This window comes from Lissotriton vulgaris, unplaced genomic scaffold (assembly GCF_964263255.1).
Source record: "Lissotriton vulgaris unplaced genomic scaffold, aLisVul1.2 SCAFFOLD_1337, whole genome shotgun sequence".
NCBI classification, from domain to species: Eukaryota; Metazoa; Chordata; class Amphibia; order Caudata; family Salamandridae; genus Lissotriton; species Lissotriton vulgaris.
Window position 1 is genome coordinate 13,597 of NW_028254605.1, and position 20,669 is coordinate 34,265.

Genomic DNA, 20,669 nt, shown 5'->3' on the forward strand with positions numbered 1-20,669 from the left:
CTTAGGGCAGGTATGCCTGCCACATGGCCCCCGAATCTTTTTTGGGGGTGCTAGAGGGTGTCAAAGTGACACCCCCTGCACCCTTGTCAAAATCGGTATTTACCGAATCGGTAAATACCGACCGGTAATGCCCCATTCATTCCTATGGGCTTCAAAGCCCATAGGAATGAATGGGACATTACCGGTCGGTATTTACCGAATCGGTAAATACAGATATTTACCGATTCGGTAAAAGGAACATCTGGATGTTCCTACATATCCACCACTTAGATTTACCGATTTTTAATTACCGAATCAGTAGAATTCGGTAATTAAAAATCGGTAAATCTATTTTACCTACATCTGGGCCTTAGTGAGAAGCTTCCAAAGGAGAACTGTCAGCTGTAGCGGTACAGCTTCGACGCCACCTACAGCCAGCAGCTATTACTGCAGTGTGAGCGCACCGGCGTTTGTCAGCTTTGCAGTTAGCCGTGGAGGGTGCGGAGGTTCTCCGGTCACGAGAGGGCGCCCGGCGTGTGAGTCGAGGCGCGGGAGTGACACCAGAAGCACCTGGTTGGGCGGCAGATTTCTCTTGAAGGGAGCCTGGATTTTGAAGAAGAGTCTACACGCTAATAGACACAGCCGATAGGAAGCCTTTTTGGGTGACCAAGCGTAGAAGGAGCCAATTGTCACAATCACGCTGACAGGCACAGCTTACATCTGAGAAGCTTGTCAGGATCTTCATCTCATTGATCACGCTGATAGGCAGAGCTATTATAAGACTCTAAGATTGAGGTGCCTTTTGATCTCGCTGATCACGCTGATAGGCACAGCTATTATAAGACTCTAAGATTGAGGTGCCTTTTGACATTGGAAGCTGTGGGTGGAAAAGTTTTACATTTATCTAAATGCTGAATTATCAACCTAGATCAGTCTTATTCTGTGGAAGTGAAAAGATACAGGTAGTGTGTACCCTACTACGCATCCTCAGCTTTTGTGCATAGCCAGGTGTTAGGAATTCATTTAAGGTAGTGTACGGGGGTGAGAAGTGGTAGTAAAGGAATATTTAGCCACTGCATCTGGTACATAGTCAAAACCTTATTTGTTAAAATGGCTACAGCAATGTCAATGTCACAACCACCTCCCTTCCTAAATGAGGACGGTGAACCCCTCACTCCATGGAAAAATTGGGAAAGGATTTTTGAGTCCTATTTAATAGCTATAGGAGGCAACAGGTTCTCATCGGTTAGGAAGTTGCACATTTTCTTACATAATTTGGGTACGCACGCTAGAGAGATTTATGATAATTTACCTGAAATTGAGAATGAAAGCAGTGGTGGAGGTGGGGAAGGCGATGCTCCACCAGATGTATACCTAATTGCTTTGAAGAAACTAGATGCACAGTTTGGAAAGAAAATTAACGTAGTATTGGAGCCACACAAGTTCTTTTCAAGGTCTCAAGGAAAATATGAAAGAGTAGTGAATTATATAGCGGTCCTTAGAGGTTTGTCTTCCGCTTGTGATTTTGGTAACCTCACTGATTCTCTGATCAGAGACCAATTGGTTAGGTGCACTTCAGATAGGAAAATACAAGAAAAATTGCTTGCTGATGCCCCAGATTTGAAACAGGCTGTGGATATAGCAAAAAGCATCGAACACACAGCATTCTGCATGAATGAGATGAAGGAGGCTGTTGAAGTGAAACATGTGTGTGAAGAGGAAATACTGAAAGTGTCCAATAGGCATGACAAGGGCAAATATGTACAAAAAGGGAGTCCCTTCCTGAGGGATGAGGCCCAAAAGTTGAAATGTTTCCGTTGTGGTAATCCTAATCACCTAGCTAATAGTGTAAAGTGTCCAGCAAGGGGTGCCATGTGCAGGAAGTGCAACAAAAGGGGACATTTTACCAAGGTATGTCATGACATAAAAAAAAGAGGTGACCCATATTATTTTGGATGATGAGGAGCCCAGAGGGGACATTGTATTCATGGTTAACTAATTGCTTGAGAGTTCAGACTGTAGTTACCCAGAGTGTGAGATCATGCTTGTGCCCTACAATGTATATGCAGATTCTTGTTCACCGTACACACTTATAAATGAAACTACATTTAAAACCAGGTCTGTTGACAAAGATTATGAAGTGTTTCCCCCAGACATCAACCCAGGAGGATACAATCGTGATACTATACCCTTGGTAGGAATGGTCATTATGCACATCCGATTCAAGGATAGAGTCACTGTGGGAAAAGTGTATTTAACTGAGAAAGGTTCGTGTTTACTGGGATGGAAAGATCAAAAAGACCTAGGCATCAAATTAGACCCCAATGCCCCCGAACTAGTGTACCTGATAGAACAACCCAGTATTGGAAGTGAGGTGTGCGAGGACTTCCCTGAGGTATTTTCTAGTGAGTTGGGATTATTGAAAGGATTCCTTCATAAAATAAAACAGAAAAAACATTACAAGCCTACGGTACATAAAGCTAGATCCGTGCCGTTGGTGGTGAGAGACTCTTTAAAAAAAGAACTAGAGAAGTTGGAATCCATTGGGGTAATTGATCAGATTGAGAGCTCTGAGTGGCTCGCCCCCATTGTGGTAGCTTCAAAGAGAGGTGGCAAAGGGATTCGGTTGTGTGTGGATCTCAGGGATCTCAATGCCAACATCTGGGTAGAGAGGCATCCTCTCCCTAGAATAAACGAGATGCTTAGTGTGTTGAAGGGGGCGAAATTCTTCAGTGTTTTGGACCTCTCGGCGGCATACCATCAGGTTGCCCTACATCCAGAGTCAAAAAGCCTGACTTCCTTCATTACGCCATTTGGAGCATACCAATATAATCGTATGCCATTCGGGTTGGCGTCCGCGGCGGCGGTCTTCCAGCGCATTATGCAGCACATCCTTGAAGACCTAAGTAAAGTCCTGTGCTTCCAGGACGATATACTAATTTATGGAGACTCAGAGGGTGAGCACAACTTGAACTTAAGAGAAGTTTTGTGCAAATTGAGTAAAGCTGGTTTTACCACTCAAAAGGACAAGTGCAAGATAGGGGTCAAGTCTGTAACTTACCTAGGGCATACCATATCAGGTGAAGGAATTAAGCCGGAAACTAGCCTGGTAGATGCAGTAATGTCAGCACCCGCTCCTACTAACAAGGAGGAGCTCAGATCCTTCCTGGGATTGGTAGAATACATGACTAAGTTCATTGAAAACTTTTCTAGCCACACAAGCAACATGAGGGATATTTTGAAAAAGGGTAGTTCCTTCGTTTGGAATGATGAGTGCAAAAAGGAATTCAAGTATGTTAAGTCAGCCATTGCAAGAGCACCCACATTAGGCATGTTTGATCCTAATGAAAAAACCACACTCACAACAGGTGCCAGTAGCAAGGGCCTAGGGGCATCCCTCACTCAAAGGATTGGTGGATGTGAGAGAGTAATTGCTTTCGCTTCCAGGGCACTGAAGGACCCAGAGTCTAATTACTCTACCATCGAAAGGGAAGCCCTAGCGTGTTATTGGGCAATAAATCACTTTAAATTCTTCCTTTGGGGAATCCCCTTTACACTAAGGTCTGACCATAAACCGTTAATTCCCTTATTCTCTACTAAGAACATTGAGAGGGCCACACCACGCATTGCCAAATGGATACTGGCATTACAAGGTTACAATTTCACCATGTGTTATGTGGCCGGTGAGAAAAATACCATAGCAGACTGCATGTCAAGGTTGCCTATACAGGGAGAAGACAATGTGGGTGGTCCACCAGAGGAAGCTATCCTCGCAGTTGAACACCCGGCAATCAGTAAGGAGGAGTGGGAGAATGAATCCCAAAGTGACCCGGTGTTAAAGGAACTGAGGAAGTTGATTGAGGAAGGGTGGCCAGAGCATAACATTGGGTTAGCTGAAAACCTTAAACCTTATTGGACAGTAAGAGACGAATTATCCAGCATGAATGGTCAGATATGGAGAGGGAACAAAGTCATTCCTCCGGGTGGCATGAGAGATAGGATCATAGTGTTAGCACATGAGGGTCATCCGGGAAGAAGCATGACGAAGAGTAAGGTCAGACAACACTATTGGTTCCCTAGGATGGATGGGTTGGTGGAGAGCATGGTAAAAGACTGCGAAGCGTGTGGTAGAAGTGACAAATCTAAAGTGATACATAAGGCACCACTCATTCCAGTAGAAGTTCTGAGTAAACCATGGGACAAGTTGGGGATTGATATAATAGGTCCCATGAACTTACTCAACGCCAACCAGAGATTTATGTTTGTAATTATAGATTACCACTCTCATTGGATCAGTACCAAGTGTGTCCCCTCAATAACTACACAGGACATGGTAGAATCTTTGAAGGAGGTGTTTGCTACAGAAGGTATTCCGAGCACCCTGGTGACAGACAATGGCGTCCAATTTACGTCAGATACGATGAAAAAGTTCTTGTCAGAGTTAGCCATCTCACATATAAGAACACCTTTTTACTGTCCCAAAGCAAATGGCATGGTGGAAAGGGCAAATAGGATTTTGAAGAACTCATTCAAATGGCTGTTTCAATGCATGAACCTGTAGAGGAAGCTGTTAGAAAAACACTATGGTCATATCATTCCTCCCCAAATGCTGTGTCAGGAGTATCCCCGTTCGTATCCCTAAAAGGGAGGAATCCGGGGTCTAAGCTCAACCCCAACTGGTTGAATGGGGGTAGTCCGGTGTGGGTGGACAGGAAGTCTGTGAAAGACAAGGTGGAACTACATCAAATGGATTACAAAACCAGGTACGACCAGAAGTGGGGCACCACTAGCAGGAAGTTCCACGTTGGACAATGGGTAGTAGTCAAAAGACCAGATATTGGACGTGCAAAAGTGTCCTCTTTCTCCAAACCTGCAAGAGTACAGAGAGTGAACAATAACTCGCTGGTGCTGGAAGATGGAAGCACATGGAGCATAGACAGTGTAAGTGCCTGCCCCGATGTGTGTGTTCCAATGGCCAATGGCGAGGAAAACCAGGATGTTAATTTGCCGGACATTCAAGAGACCAGAGGAACGAGGGTGCGCCAGCCACCAAGTTGGCAAAAAGACTATGTAACTTAAGGCTGCCTAGTACCTTTTCCTCTCCCTGAGGACTGTTCCATAACTATTGTTATTTCCTGTACAGAAGGAGATGTGTTGTAATCTCCTTTCACTGTTATTCTAAAATGGTATGTTCCATCCCCCCCCCTCCCCTTCCCGTGTTATCAGACCCATGGAATATTAGTGAGGAGTCTGAGATAGAACGTTGGTGAGGCGAGCGGACTGCGAGAGACCAAGACGTGAATAAACCAGCTCTCCCACATCTTTGTGTTTGCTGTGTTTAAATCTTAACAGCCTCTCCTCTACATTCACAACATTATTAGTGTCCCTAAAACCATAGTGTTCCAACTCAGAATGTTTACTGCAGCTTGTTCCTGCTTCACGGAACAAGTTAAGAGTGCACAGAGAGTATTACACATCTTCCTTTCTTCCAAAGGACAAAAATACCAATAGGGGAAACACCATCACCACCACATTGACCACAAAAAAATACAGAGCGCATGACACCTAAAAGATATGCCTAAAAAATATGCGAGACCAAATAGGATATACAAAAATGGACAAACACATAACCAAACATAAGTAAAAGAAGCAGCCTGATTTGCTTGAACAATAAAATAAGATACATTATGCACTATCAGGTGCAAAATCTACTTAGTTTAACAGTAGTTCTAGTACTTTTACGTTGTCTGACATCAACATTGGATGAGTTATAAGCATTTTTACCACCATTCCTCTTCCAGAAACCTGAGCATGGATCAACAACTTTTTCCCCACCATCCACAGGTTGATGTATTGTCTTGTGCCACATCTCAGTAGAAATATGTCCATCACAATCACCATTCCCTGGCATCTCCTTTCCATCCTTAATAACGTTTGCCAGATTCCACCTTTGATCAGCACTAACTTTAATGGCATTCCCACAATTTTCCACTCTGAATCGTTTGCTTAATGTATTATTTTCTTTCTGGACAGAAACAGATGATTTTATATGAACCAAATCACCCATCTTGACCAGAAACACATTGGCACCATTCCAATTGGTATACCATATTTTTTGTTTTTCTTGAACAACTTGTACATTTCTTTTTACTATTTCCATGAACCTTTCCACATTAGACTCATTTTTTATCCACGCAGGTCAGAAACTAGTATTTGGCTTCCTCCTCCACATGAGTTAAAATGGACAGATTTGTGTAGTGGCTTTGGGTGTGGTCGTATAAAACCATAGCATATTGTGTACTGCTTTTTTATCACATCAACATTAGAGCATTTAGCCCACCTAATGCATTCACCGACACCCTGTTTATCCTCTCTACAAGTCCATTTGTCTAAAGGTGATACAAAGAACTCTTTAGATGCTTGATCCCACACTTCTGCAGAAAACTCTCCATTTCCTTGCACACAAATTGAGTGCCAGTATCAAATACAATGTATTCAGGAAATCTTCCATTACAAAAATGTATCTAAGAAATGTAACAATAGTGCTAGCGTTGGGATCTCAGACCATTTTTAATTCTTGCCACTTTGAACAGTAGTCAACTAGACCACCTTAAATCTGGACCAACGTGATAAGAATCATATGGTCTTTTAATATCCATGGTCCCTCGGGACACTTATTGGGCATAAGAGAAGAAGTGGACACTTTAAGGCTCTTGTCTACAGCTTTGCAAATTACACAATTTTCAACCACTTGAAATACTCCTGAATCTGTCCCTTGGTAAGAGATGCCCCAAAATGACCCTCATGCGCATTAGCAATAATATTTTTTCTCCTGGCATGTTGAGGTATTACCCTATCAGATCATACAACTAAATCATCCTCAACAGATATTTCATCACTCAATTTACAAAAATGTCTGTTATAAAGGTGATAGAACCTTCTTCCTGGGCCAACCACTCTTGACTAGGTCTACGATTTGCTACAATACTTGGGGGCAGATTTACAAGAACTGATGCATCTCTTCATATCAGCAGAGATGCACCAGTGAATTTTCGTAATGCAAAAAAAACTTTGCGCCACCATGGATGCGTCTCATTTACAATGCGGCGCCCTATGGCCAAAGGATTGACAGACGTGTGATGCATCTGTTGGCGTAAAGGCAACTCATTGCTGGAGTCATGTCACACGCATGACGCACCTCCAGCAATTCTCAGGAATGCCTATTTCTTTTATGCTGCGTCACTTCTCACGCCTGCTGCAAGCAGGCATAAGGTTTTGACGCAGTGGCATCATAGAAATGGCGCAGTGAAACTTGCATCACTTTTTTATGAGGCTTTCATCACATCGGAATGCCCACCCTGCATACATTATACCTGACACAGGTATAATGTAGCGCAGGGCTTTAGAACGTGACGCATCTCACTAGATGCATTACGTTGTAAATGTGTCGCAACATGGCGCAGTGTTTAAGACGCCGCTGCGTCCAAAAAGTGAAGCCGCGTAAAAGTGTTGCACGCGGCTTTTAAATCTGCCCCTTGGTCTCCTGACATAGCTTCCTTACATTCTTCCTCCAAACAAACCTTTAATTCAGGAATTACAAGCAACTCCACCAGGCAATCCTCAAATCTTCATCCAACAAATCAAACAGTTTCACATCCCCTTCACATTCCTCTTCTCTTTTACACGGAAAACGGTAAAGAAAATCTGCTTTACTATTCCTTCCCCCAGAAATATTAGTGATCTCAATTTTGTATTGCATCAGTTTGGAGTATAGTCTTAATATATGTGGAGAGCAAGCTTTGCTGTCTCCGCCACTCAAAATGTTTACCAAAGGTTTATGATCTGTTTTTAGCTTGAAACGCCCTCCCCACATGTAGGTGTAGAATTTCTCAATTGCCCAGCAACATGCAAGCAACTCTCTCTCGATTACAGGTTATTGCAATTCAGCCCCCCTAAGAACCCTGGAATCAAAATCTATATTGACTTCCTTGTTTTCATCAACCTGTGTTAGCTTGGCAACAAGACCAACCTGGTTGGCATCAACAGGGATACAACAATACAACCTTGAGTCATAAGGTTTAAGAGCCGCACTTTGACTCAATAGCAACTTAATCTGTTGTAAAGCCATATCACACTTCTCACTCCACACCCATTTAGTGCCTTTCTTATGAAAATCATTAATGGGCCTTACTTTGATTGCAAAATTAGGAATGAAACTCAAATAAAACTTGCATACACCTAAAAATTATTTGACACCTGCTTTGTCAGCGGGAGGTAGAGCACTAACTCTGGATTCAACTGACCCCTGTCTAAGACTCAGGTCATCCTTAGAGAAAACATGTCCCAATTAATTCACCTTCATACAGAGAAATTAGCATTTTTGTTTTTTTTAAAACCACTCTTTTGTTTACAAAAATAAGTAAAACGTGTTCCAGAATGACATTGTGTTCGCCAACATTTTTTGCTTAGACTAACACGTCATCCTAGAAAACCAAGACCCCTTCTACATACTTCAAAAGATTGCACATGACTCTTTGAAACACAGAGGTCGCAGAGACCAGAACAAACGGTATCCTTCGATATTGGAAAGTGCCAATGTGGAAATAAACACTGTCAAATGTAATTCTACTTCATGGTACGCACTAGCACTAGCTAGATCAAGTTTTGAAAATATAGTGGCACCACCAGTACACACGAAGAAATCAGAAATTTTGGGTAAAGGATGGGAATCCACCTAAATTTCTATATTACGTGATCTAAGATCCCCACAAACATGCAATTGGCCACACATCTTTCGTACCACCCCCATAGAAGAAAGCCAAAGAGAGGATTCAGCTGGAATAATGATAAATGCAAAACATGCAATTATGGAGTTAACACTACAGAAGTGCCTCTACCATTTTCTGAATAAAAGTGGAAGATCATGAAACGTCTGAATTGCAGGAGTGAATTTGCAATCTATGCTTTAAGATGCAGTTGTATGAAGCTCTCTATAGGTAGCAATATTCTACGTGTGCATCTACGCATCCTATAGCATATCAGAGCCATTAAGAATAAAAATCAAACCTATCCAGTGGCAGGCATTTCAAAGCTACACATGCCAGCAAGATAGAGGATCTAGAATATTTTGTGCTGGACCAGATGCCAATTAGGTTGAGGAGTGGAAATAGAGAGAAATGTCAGAGACAGCTTGAATCCAGATACATTTTGAGGTTTAACTCTAAGATCCCCAATGGCCTCAACACTGAAAAAGATTTACATGTCCACTTATGAGCTAAATTAACAAATTAATTAATAGACGTTATTCAAACGGCCTGTTTTAAATTTCAAACTATGGAATTTTACTGTGTTATTTTAGTGGGGTTTCACATTAAGCAATTGCATGGCACTTTACAATACAATAACCACTGTCTGAGCAACATTAACGGGATACACCCAACAACAGTAGATTATTTAGATATATGTCAGTTCAAGAAAATTTGTTGGAATAGTTGGCCAATGGACAATGGGCACTTTCCCAGAATTGAGTCTTAAATACAAAAGAAAAAGGTTTTTCTGCACATTACATTATGAGATACAAATTCTTATAACCATTTCAAATGAAATTATTGGAAATAGCTATAAGGGTAGAATTGTCATATTGGAATTCTATGATAATTATAAAATTATCAATAGACAATGTGATTTTTTCAATTGGAGTATGCACTTTACAATTGAATATTGTAATTAAAGTGTGGAATGCTAAAGAATATGGGTTTACCATTGTAGGTTGAGAACCATATGTTTAGAAAGCCAGACGATTGGTTAAAGATTTGCACATGTCACTTTAAAATCAAAAACAAAAATTTGTGAATGTCATTTTATTAATTTTATGTTGCACTGTCACTTTAAGAATTTTGAAACCTTGCTGCTAGTATAAAAAGAAACAAAATGGCAACTTGTGTGGTTTTGAAAAAGACAGCGGAGGCGGTCAATACGCCTTTCCTGTAGCCACAATAAAGTCTTTCAATGTGAGCCTGAGCGTGTTGGAGCCTGTTTTTATGTGACAGCAGGCACGTTGTAGATGTAAACCAATACGATGCTCACACTGTCTTGAAAGTTTCATAGTGATCCGTCATGAGGGGGCCTAAAAAAAGGGAAGTCCCAAAACAAGTGTTCACTTGTTAATTCCCATCGAAACCTCTAGACACAGCTACAGCCCAAACTGCTGAATGGAATTACACCAAATTCGGCAGATAGGTAGATGTTGTTCAAGGGAAGTACCTTTTTGTTATTTGGTGTAAATATGTTCAGTAGTTTTAGAGCTATTCACCAAAATCCAAATTTGTATACAAAATGAAGCAAAGCATCCACGACCGCTCCCGCTGCAATCTGATTGGCTGGCAACACTTCAAACCAGGAAGTGTTGACAGCCATCTTGGGTCTCGGCTCGAGCCGAGTCTCAGAAAAAAACATAAAAAAGAAATAAAAGGGGATATACCCTGACGCCCTAGGCTTCTTGGGCAGGGACCTTGCACAGCCTGAAAAGCATTTTTTTAATGTTTGACAGGATCTGCAGATCCCACTGAATTTGTAAAAAATAAATCAAAGTGCAGACGTATGCACCTCATTAGTTATCGGACCCCTGCTTGGCCATGACCTGGTGGTATTATGATAATATGGGAGAGGGGGCGCACAGGTCCCTCCTCCTGGGGCTTCTTATTGCCCCGGGACCACCATCTCCTAGGGGCCATAAATGCATTGTAGTAGGGGGGCCTCAGTGACCCCCGTGCCCTGGGGACCACTGCTTTCCTGGGGCCAAGTTAATTTGTGTAAATGGGGGCCCCCCTCCTGGAGCCAATAATGGCCCAGGGGACCATCAACCCCCCAGGGCTGGCTCCTGCTATGTCCTGGGATGATCATCCCCGGGACATGGCTGTTTGATATGGTTTGGTAGGAGCTTTACCGCCCACGCCAAGCCATTGCAAATACTCCGCTTCCAGAAAGCGAGACCGTTAAAAATGCTCCTGCTTGCTGTAAGCGGAGCACAATTGTTTCACAGAGAGAAAGTTGCATGTTCAGCAGCTCCTTCTCTGTAAAAGCAATGCCAGCTCCTGCAGGAGGCGGAGAGCCGGCAGGGACCACGTTGGCCCTGAGGACCCCAGCGGTCCCCATCAGTGGTGAGTGTAATAAGAGTGAGTGAGAATAAAATATAAAAAGGCAGGACCCAAGGTATGGGGTCCACAGGGCTGAAATTGGCCCAGGAAAGGGGGGCCATGCAGCTCCCTTGTCCTAATAAAAATAAAAAATAAACCTGCCATGCCACGAAGTCCCCGCCTAATTTCCCCTCCACTCTGCAAACGCCCCTCCTGGTGCAATACTTGTAGGGGGATGAAGTCCCTTGGGCTTCAGAGAGCTCTTGAGGACCAACAAGCCCTCCTGTTACTTCTAGTAAGCCCCACACGGCGGAATTGTTGAGACATCTTCAGAGGCCCTGTCCCCTTTCTCCACCACTCTGCAAACGCACCTCCTGGCGCACTGCTGGTTAGGGGATAAAGTCCCCTTGGATGCTGAGGGTCCTTGGGGGCCTAGAACCCATCCTGTTATCTCCAATATGTCCCACACAGCATGATTGCTGAGAACTGGTTTGAGGCCCTTCCCCCTTTCTCCACCACTCTGCAAATGCGCCTCCTGGCGCAATTCTGGTACGTGGGAAATCTCTTCTTGGTTGCTGAGGGTCATTAGGGGTCAAGAACCTATTTTGTTACCTCCAGTAAGTCCCACACAACGGGAGTCCTGAGAGCTGCTCGAAGCCCCACCCCCTTTCTCTACCACTCTGCAAGTTGGACTACCAGTTAAAAACCATTGAAATTCACTTAAAAACCAAAGGCAGAGGGACGTTATAGTTTGGAAATAGATTTTGAAAAACTCAATAAATTCTCTGAAAAAACCAAAGGTTACAGGAATGTTATAGTTAGGAAATAGAATTTAAAAAACTTCAGAAATTCACTGAAAAGAACAAAGCTTGCAAGGACCATATAGATCGGCTCAGATTTCACTCGTACACAACCATAGAAATTGAGTAGTTATAGTTACCTGAGCTACCTGAGCTAACTATAACTTGCATCCCCGCAATGCACTGCTTATGACCTCACATATTACAGCACTCATGACATGGTCAGTGACATTATGAATGACATCTCAAATGACATCACTGATGTTGTTACTGATAACATCATCAAGAGAGTGTAAGTGTTTTTAAAAGTTTATGGGTGTTAATTATAGGTACTAACATACTACAAAAGTTAGATCAGTATACTAGTTGTACTACTAATGAGAGATAGGCAATGTTACTTGTGTGGATTTAACCCCCAGTGCTCGGGGTCTGCTGGGTCGCGCTCATTCAGTGGAATAAGCAAGCAACTGTGCTATATGTGTGTATCTGAGTGGCACACTAATTTGTTTTTTATGTCTCTTCGTGTGTGTACAAGTATTTACACGTGTTGTATATGTGCTTAAGTGCTTTCTATCTATGTTCTTTGTGGTTGTATGGATGTACTGCAGCATTTTACGTATACCTATGTGTGTGTGTGTGTATGTGTGTGTGTGTGTATACACAATAATGCAGTAGAGGTGCACCGTCTCTCCTCCGCAAGGATTCTTACTGTAGTGCAGCGGAGTGCACCATGAGATTGGTTCACCATGTAGTTCTGGTGCATAGTCTGCATACATTGTGTTTGCGGTCACCCTTTTGTGTTTGATGCCACCCTTTTCTTAATCTTGCTAGTAACTTTTGTATTTGTATATTGTGTAATGCCTCAAGTGCTGTGTCGTGGGTAAAAGTGCTAATGCTAGAAAAACAAAATCAGTATGCTTTCCTTTATCAGTGTGTAGGTTTGCACGTGTGTACATTTACATGTGTATCTGTGCGGTGTGTGTATCTTTGGAAATGTAAATTTTTGTTCCTCTATGTAAGTATGAATCCGTTTGTGCATTTATATTTTATTATTTATTTATTTATGTGATTTTTAAAGCGCAACAATTACCCGTGGGTGTCTCGGCGCTGGGAGCTAGGTCTATTACCAGTGTTTCAGAGAACAGATGCAGAGTTCTATATCTGAAGTTGCTAGTTAGTTCATTGAGAAAACAGCCATGTTTTAAGTTGCTTTCTAAAAATAAGCAGTGTGGGGCTAGATTTAATGTTAAGAGGAAGAGAATTCCACAGTCTTGCTGCTGCAATGCCAAAACGTCTGTCACCCCAATTGACTTTCCTTGCTCTAGAGATTTGAAGCAGGTGGGCGGTGTTGGAACGAAGCGTTCTGGGGGTTGGTAGAGGCTTAAGGGAATTTCTAAGAAATTTGGGTCCCATGTTGTTTATTGCCTTGTAAACAATACACAAGGACTTAAACTTAATGCGGCTCCTCACCGGGAGCCAATGCAGTTGAGCTAATTGTCTTGAGACAGAGGTACATTTTGGGATACCAAGTAGAACTCTGGCGGAGGCGTTCTGAATCATTTGCAGTTTGGAGATTACTTTTTCCTGAGCGTTGAGGAAAAGGGCATTGCAATAATCAGTACGAGAAAACACTAGGGTTGAAATAAGAGTTTTGCCAGCGGTGGTAGGAAGGTATGGCAAAAGCTTCTTAATTTTTCGCAAGATGTTGAATGACGATGAAACTACAGAATTCACATGGTGATGGAAATGGAGTTTATCATCGAATATAACACCCAGGTTTCTCACTTTGCTGACTGGTTCAGGTGGGGTGCCCATTTCCTCCGGCCACCATAAGGGAGACCAGGCCGGCTGAACCTTACCAAACAGCATAACTTCGGTCTTAGAAGAGTTCAATTTAAGACAGTTAGAGGCCATCCAGCAGCTGATGGCCCGCATGCCGTCTTTGAAGTTAGCCGCTATAGTGGGTCCATTTTTGTGAATAGATAATACCAGCTGGGTATCATCGGCGTAAGTGGTCAAATTAATATTGTACGCTTTTATTACCCTCGCCAAGTCCGACACGTAAATGTTAAAAAGGGTCGGACTCAGCGAGGAGCCCTGTGGAACACCGCAAGGAAGGGCGAATGTCGGGGAAGTAAATGAGCCCAGCTTAACTGCCTGTTTACGGTCGGCCAGGAAAGATGCTATGAGGTCTTTGGCCTTGTGTTTGATACCGATGGCCTCGACACGGCCGATCAAGGTAGAGTGATTGACCGTGTCGAAAGCCGCCGACAAGTCCAGCAGAATCAGAACAGCCTGTCCATCGTTGTCCATAGTGGTTCTTATTTCGTCAGCGGCCTTAATCAGAGCCGTTTCTGTCCCATGTCCTTGACGAAAGCCGAACTGGGTGTCATCTAATAGGTCATTGGCTTGAATGTAGTCAGATAGTTGTTCGTTCATGACCGATTCAAAGATCTTAGCAGGAAATGGCAATGATGCAATGGGACGGTAGCTGGATGACTCAGATGGATCAAGCGATGTTTTTTTTAAGAGTGGTTTGATTATGGTATTTTTCCAAATGTTGGGATAAACCCCTGATGAAAACATAATGTTACAGATATGTGTCAGTGGTAAAGTGATAGTATCTGGAATGGTATGGAGTATAGAAGGGTGACAGGGGTCCAGAGGGGAACCTGATTTGATTGACGAGATTAGTTTGTGAATACGACACGAAGGTACCTGGGTGAATTCAGTGAGAGTAACTGAGTTCAGTTTATGTTTTGTATTCGTGAAAGACATATTATCAGAGTTGGGAGTAAAGACCTTAAATATAGATGTGACCTTATCTGAGAAATAGTCAGCTAGTGTATTACATAAAGTTTGTGATGTTTCGGTGGAAGGGTTTGCTGGTTCTGCAAGGTGGTTCACTACTTCAAACAGTGTTTTCATGTTACATTTCGCCTGGTCTATTTGGGTGGTATAATAGATGTTTTTTTCCATAACTAGTTTGTGCTTGTAGTCCATGAGTGCTGCTTTATATGTAATTTTGTCTGAAGGATTGTAATGTTTGCGCCAGTGACGTTCTAGATTGCGGCAGTATTGACGCTGTAACCTAAGTTGCTCTGTGAACCATGGGGCTGAAGGAGTTTTCCTATTACGTTTGGAGGTTCTGGAGGGGGCTAACATTTGAAATGTCCTTTCCAGGATAGAAGTATATGTGGTGGCCGCAGTGTTTGGGTCCATTTCCCCATCAGTATCCGCAAAGGCATCAGTAAGAATCTGATCTAGATAATTATGATCTATGTTTCGCCAATCTCTGGTGGTTAAATAGGAATTGTGCGAAATATTTTTATCTATATTTGATCTGGTTTTGATGTCAAATAAAATAGCAGAATGGTCAGACCATGTGAGGGGTAGTATTTTGTTGACGGTGATATGAGGGTTGTTGGTAAAAATGCCGTCAAGCGTGTGTCCGGCCTCGTGTGTGGGAGCCGTTATCAATTGTTCGAGTTCTAACGCGGATAGGTCCGTGATAAGCTGGATCGTGTCTTTGTCCGTCTGGGATTCTAAATAGAAATTAAAATCTCCTAGTATGGTAAAATGTTTGTGTTCGGCGGCTGGTTCGCTCAATTGATGGAGTTGGGACAAAAATACATTGCGAGAACCAGGGGGACGGTATAGAAGTATACCGGTAAACGATTGATTGGGAGTAAGTAAAACTGTGAAGGCAAAAGCTTCACAGTTCAGATGTTTAAGGTCAAGTGCTTTTACTCGAAAAATATTGCGGTGTATAATGGCAATACCACCACCTTTTCTTGCTGTCTTGCGGTCCTGTCTATAGACGCAGTAGTCTTCTGGCATGGCAGCTTTGAAGTCCGGACCTGATGCCTCGTCTGCCCAAGTTTCTGTAAGAAACAGGAGGTCGATAGCATGACTATTAAGCAGTTCTAAAATATCAATTTTGTGACATGGAAGTGAGCGCGCGTTCACAAGGGCTGCCTGTATTGATTTGGGAGGTATCGATGTGTCCTGGGTGGTGTTGTAGCACATAGTGCAAATGAAAGGGCCTCCAATAGGATCTTGGTATATGCACGCTGGTGGATCATGAGCATGATGTAAAGTGTTATTTAGCAAGTGTAGATCATTAGAGGAATAGACCAACCTGGATGAATCAAAGGATGAAGGGGGGGTAGCCCTGGGCTCGGTCCAGGCTCGGACGGGCGCAGACGGGCTTGGCTTTGGTGCGGCTTCAGCGCGCGCTCGGCGCGCCCGCTGCGCCAGCCCGCTGCGCCGTCTGGCTGCAATACACATTTTATAGAGTGAGGAGGGTGGGAGTCCTGCGCGACTAGAGCGCTGACCCCGCTACTCCCAAGATGTCGCCCACCGCCGGCCGACGCCTGCGGTAGAAAGTGTGTAAAGAGTGTCAGAGTGCCTCGCTATGAATTCCCACTTAGTACTAGGTGAAAGCCCCCAAAGATACAAGTTTTAAAATAGCGTTCTCGCAAAATTCGAAACAAAGTTAAAATGACGTTTTTAAAATTGCAATGCTTGTCCTAAACACTGGTAGCAAAGCGGTAAGCTCGCAGCCCCTGCAGCTGTCACGGGGAGAGCTTCTAAGGCAGTGCGGCCTCCAAAGTGCCTTACTTAAGTAACCCGGGAGGGCGGGAGTCCTGCGCGACTAGAGCGCTGACCCCGCTACTCCCAAGATGTCGCCCACCGCCGGCCGACGCCTGCGGTAGAAAGTGTGTAAAGAGTGTCAGAGTGCCTCGCTATGAATTCCCACTTAGTACTAGGTGAAAGCCCCCAAAGATACAAGTTTTAAAATAGCGTTCTCGCAAAATTCGAAACAAAGTTAAAATGACGTTTTTAAAATTGCAATGCTTGTCCTAAACACTGGTAGCAAAGCGGTAAGCTCGCAGCCCCTGCAGCTGTCACGGGGAGAGCTTCTAAGGCTCTGAACACTGTGAAATTGTGCATTTGTGTACATGTGAACTTGGTCTCAGTGTATGCATGTATCTGGATGTAAGGCTGCATGCAAGGGTTTCCTGTGCACCTTTATGTAATGTGAAAAGTATGGCCCATATATGTAGAATGTGCAAGTTCTCATTAGGAAATTGCAATTTAGAGAATCCCTATTTTGCAATTTCTTATTAGCAATTGCGATTCCGTCGGAATCGTTATTAGGTAATCTCTAATTATTATTTACGCTTTGCGATTCCCAAATAGGGATTTCTATGTATTCGCTTTTTGGGTAGCGCAAAATGGAAATTTCGTACATATAGGCCCAAGCATTTTGTCATCTGTAATATTCACAAGCGCATTTGCAGGCACAGCTGGCAGTTTTATGGCTCTGCCCATGATTATTTCATGGGGAGACAATCCTGTTCTCTTACTTGGAGTACTGCGTAGACTCATCAACACAAGAGGCAAAGCATCAGGCCATTTCAGAGATGTCGAGGCACACACTTTAGCCTAGTTGGATTTCAAAGTCCCATTGAGTTGTTCCACAATTCCAAAAGCCTCTGGTCGGTAACTGCAATGTAGCCTCTGTTCATGTAACATCCTTCTTAACAAAAATCAATATCTTTGACACTTTCAGAATTTTCACCCAGTGTGTCTGGGACATTGTACTCTATTTTCCTGCCTGGCACTGTCATGCAGGAAATAGCGGGCCCAGGTGAGGAATAAAAGCAGCAGAATGCCCATCCTACCTGGAGTGGTGTTCTTTTGTTATCATACCAGCAGTTGTTTGGTGGCCTGCCAGTGGGAAAGGGACTCAGGAAGTCAAGTTGGCCAAGGCTCAACCATTAGAAACAAAGCTTTGACCCCTATAAATAAGGCAATGCAACCAGGAGGTGGGCTGTTCAGGTAGTAGTTCATTTTTGGAGGATGTTCCCATTACCTCCCAGCTCAGTATGAGTCTGTTAGTCTAGGAAGTAGACAGCTGGCAAGGCTGTAATGGAGATTTATGGGGTTGGTCTAAATGAGATAGATGTGCACAAGAGTCAAGCTCTGGGATCAAAATCTTGAAGAATGGGTTGAAGTCAGAAACGGGGGAGGACAGCAATCAAGCAAAGACTGAGCAGAGACCTGCTACCTGGACAGTCAAGATGATGATAAAACTATGGTGAAAAAGAGCAAATAACTGGCAGCCAGATGTAAATGAAGAAGTTGTAAAATCAGTTATGTGCACAGAAAAAGAGAGTCAGGGGTGGTGATGCCTATGGCACTTTCAATTGATGTGGTAGATTAGGTATTCTTTGTTATATAATAACACACTTGTATTTAAATCTAATTGAATGTGTTCCTTTGTTGCAGGGGTTGTTTTTCTGGATGCTAGCACTGCTTCCCGCTGGATTAATGTATCGGAGGATTTGAAAGGTGCAATTGCCCAAATCGAAACAGATATTGAAGACACGCCTGATAGATACGATGAGTGGCCCTGTGTCCTGGGACGTGAGAGGCTCACCTCAGGCAAACACTACTGGGAGGTCCAGGTGGGGGATGCCAAGGAATGGAAACTTGGAGTTTGTGATGAGACTGCAAACAGGAGAGGGGACATCACAGTGGCACCTTATAGAGGATACTGGGCAGTGGGCCGAGAGAGTGAAGACATATACATCTCATACACTTCCCCGTCACAGACCCCTCTCAGTCCACCCATGCCTCCCAGGACAGTGGGAATTTTCCTGGACATTGAAGCGGGAAGAGTTGCATTTTATAATCTAGAGCAGAGAACTCTGTTATTTTGCTTTCCTCGCTACCCGCTTCCACGTACCCTCCGGCCATATTTCTGCACTTGGGATCTAACCAGCCCTCTACTAATCATTTAGGTGACTGGAGGAAAATAAAGGAGCCCAAATCAAGGTCTTGTTACCAAAACAATCTCAACATCACTGTTTGTATTCTAGTATTATGAAAGTTATGTTACACCTCCAATTTTGTATTTGTGAAGCTACCATTTGCGCCTAGGATATGCCTATGGTTGCCAGTCATGCTCTTATGGCCACTGCTCAGTGTCTATGTCCTTTCTGTTGAGCTTCCAATTGTCACAGATTTTTCTCCTCTGTTCTCCTGCCCTATCAAGGAGTGACTGCTATGTTTAAAATTCATTTGCATCTCTTTGATTTAGTGTCCTCGAATGCTGTGCAGATCTGTACTCTGTGATACTATCTAATCTCTTTAGAGCCCACTCTCTGTCTCAGTTCTTTACATACATTACTTGTTTCTGTGTCACTGTTTAGCCTGACATTCTAGGATTGGCACAGTGTGCCACTTCCTGCTTATTAATATCTCCGTCCAGTCTCTAGACAATTGCCTCATTGGTAAACATTGTTAATGTCAGTGACTTCTTAGAAAGTCACTTAGTCGTCATTAGGAAGTTCACTGATGGTCTAATTCATGAGTCGTACGTGATGTCATGTTTGTGATAATGATCAATTCCCTGGGGGAGGTAATGTGACTTACAGAAGCTACACTAACAGAGGCATGAAGACATGGCTGAAGTTGTTTATTGTAACCTTATTTCCCTTGAACTCCATTTCCTGCTGGAATTTGTAAGTGGTTGACTATAATGCTTTGAAGAAAGCATTAGAGCTTTCATTCTCTATGTGGAACCAGCACTGTAATTAGAACGAGTTTATTTGATGACATTATTCAGATGTGACAGAATAATCTAGCATCTACTTTATATACATCTATCCTCCAGGATAAGTGGCAGATGTTTGAGAGATGTAAAGCCCACTTGCAGGAGGACATAGTATTGGAAATCTGATCTCCTGTGGTTAGAATCTTGTGAGACATCCCCAGAATAAATTTAAACATGCCCTCTCATTAAACAAATGATCTGTGTTTTATGAATTACTGCATTCTTTTACAAATGTGTAATTTGAAGATGATAAATATTCGAAACGTAAAACTGCTAAAGGATCATTGTATGTTCTTCTCATAATACGCTCGATTGTGAATGAGCTTTGGCTTGAGAAAGTGCAAACAACCCAGCTGTTTCTGAAATCTCTCTACATACAAATAAACTACGTTTTACTGAATGAAAGAGGTGGAAAGACGACACAAGGTACATAGTTGTGGTGCAAGATGGCCCTGACAGATAGAAAGAAGAAACAGCCTGATTCATCATAGACCCGTTTTGCGAGTCTATAATAGCGATTCATAAGGAATCGCTATTACAGACTCGCAAAACGGGATTCATGTAGGAATCGCAAAAAGGTTTGCGATTCCTACACAATCCTTATTTGCGATTAGCAAATTGCTAATCGCAAATAAGGAATAACTCCCCATTCATTCCTATGGGCCAAAAGGCCCATCAGCTTATCAGCCTATCCCAATAGAAACGTCTTGATAGGCTCCCTTGGTAATATACTGGGATAGGGCTTTTGTTCAGAGGCCTATACAATCATGGGAGATTTTAATTTTCATTTGGAAGCACTTGCCGAACCTGACACAGTGGTTTTGAATGAGCTGATGCATAGCGCCGGCCTGAAGCAGCGGGTAGTTGGTCCTACCCATGTGGCAGGACATACCTTGGCTGGTATGTTTTCCAATCAACCAAGCCTTCAATTCATGGGGCTTCTACCCCTGGTGTGGTCCGATCGTGCCGCCGTCCAATTTGAGTTAATACTGACAGAGCACCGCAGATGGGGTCAAGGCCCAAAAGAACATATAAGAACTAGAGCCTGGAACAAAATTGAGGGGACAACTTTGCAGGAGCTTCACACCTCCACAGCAGTTCAATTGCCGTTGGGAGTGGAGGAGGCGA

The 20,669-nt window shown here is 43.1% G+C and overlaps 1 protein-coding gene across 1 annotated transcript; it reads left to right on the forward strand.

Annotated features, from left to right (window-relative positions):
* Window positions 1–4,725: 4,725 nt before the first annotated feature.
* On the forward strand, window positions 4,726–18,726 carry LOC147659493 (butyrophilin subfamily 1 member A1-like). The gene is made up of 2 exons (XM_086951701.1): window positions 4,726–5,032; window positions 18,212–18,726. The coding sequence occupies exons 1-2, from the start codon at window positions 4,726–4,728 to the stop codon at window positions 18,724–18,726; spliced, it is 822 nt and encodes a 273-aa protein (XP_086807827.1).
* Window positions 18,727–20,669: the final 1,943 nt, after the last annotated feature.

Bases quoted from the DNA above. Each gene is read 5' to 3' on its own strand.
- LOC147659493 (XM_086951701.1), top strand. From the start codon at position 4,726: ATGGATTACAAAACCAGGTACGACCAGAAGTGGGGCACCACTAGCAGG. The intron at 5,033-18,211 runs GTTGGCAAAAAG...CCTTTGTTGCAG, and splicing joins GAGGGTGCGCCAGCCACCAA to GGGTTGTTTTTCTGGATGCT.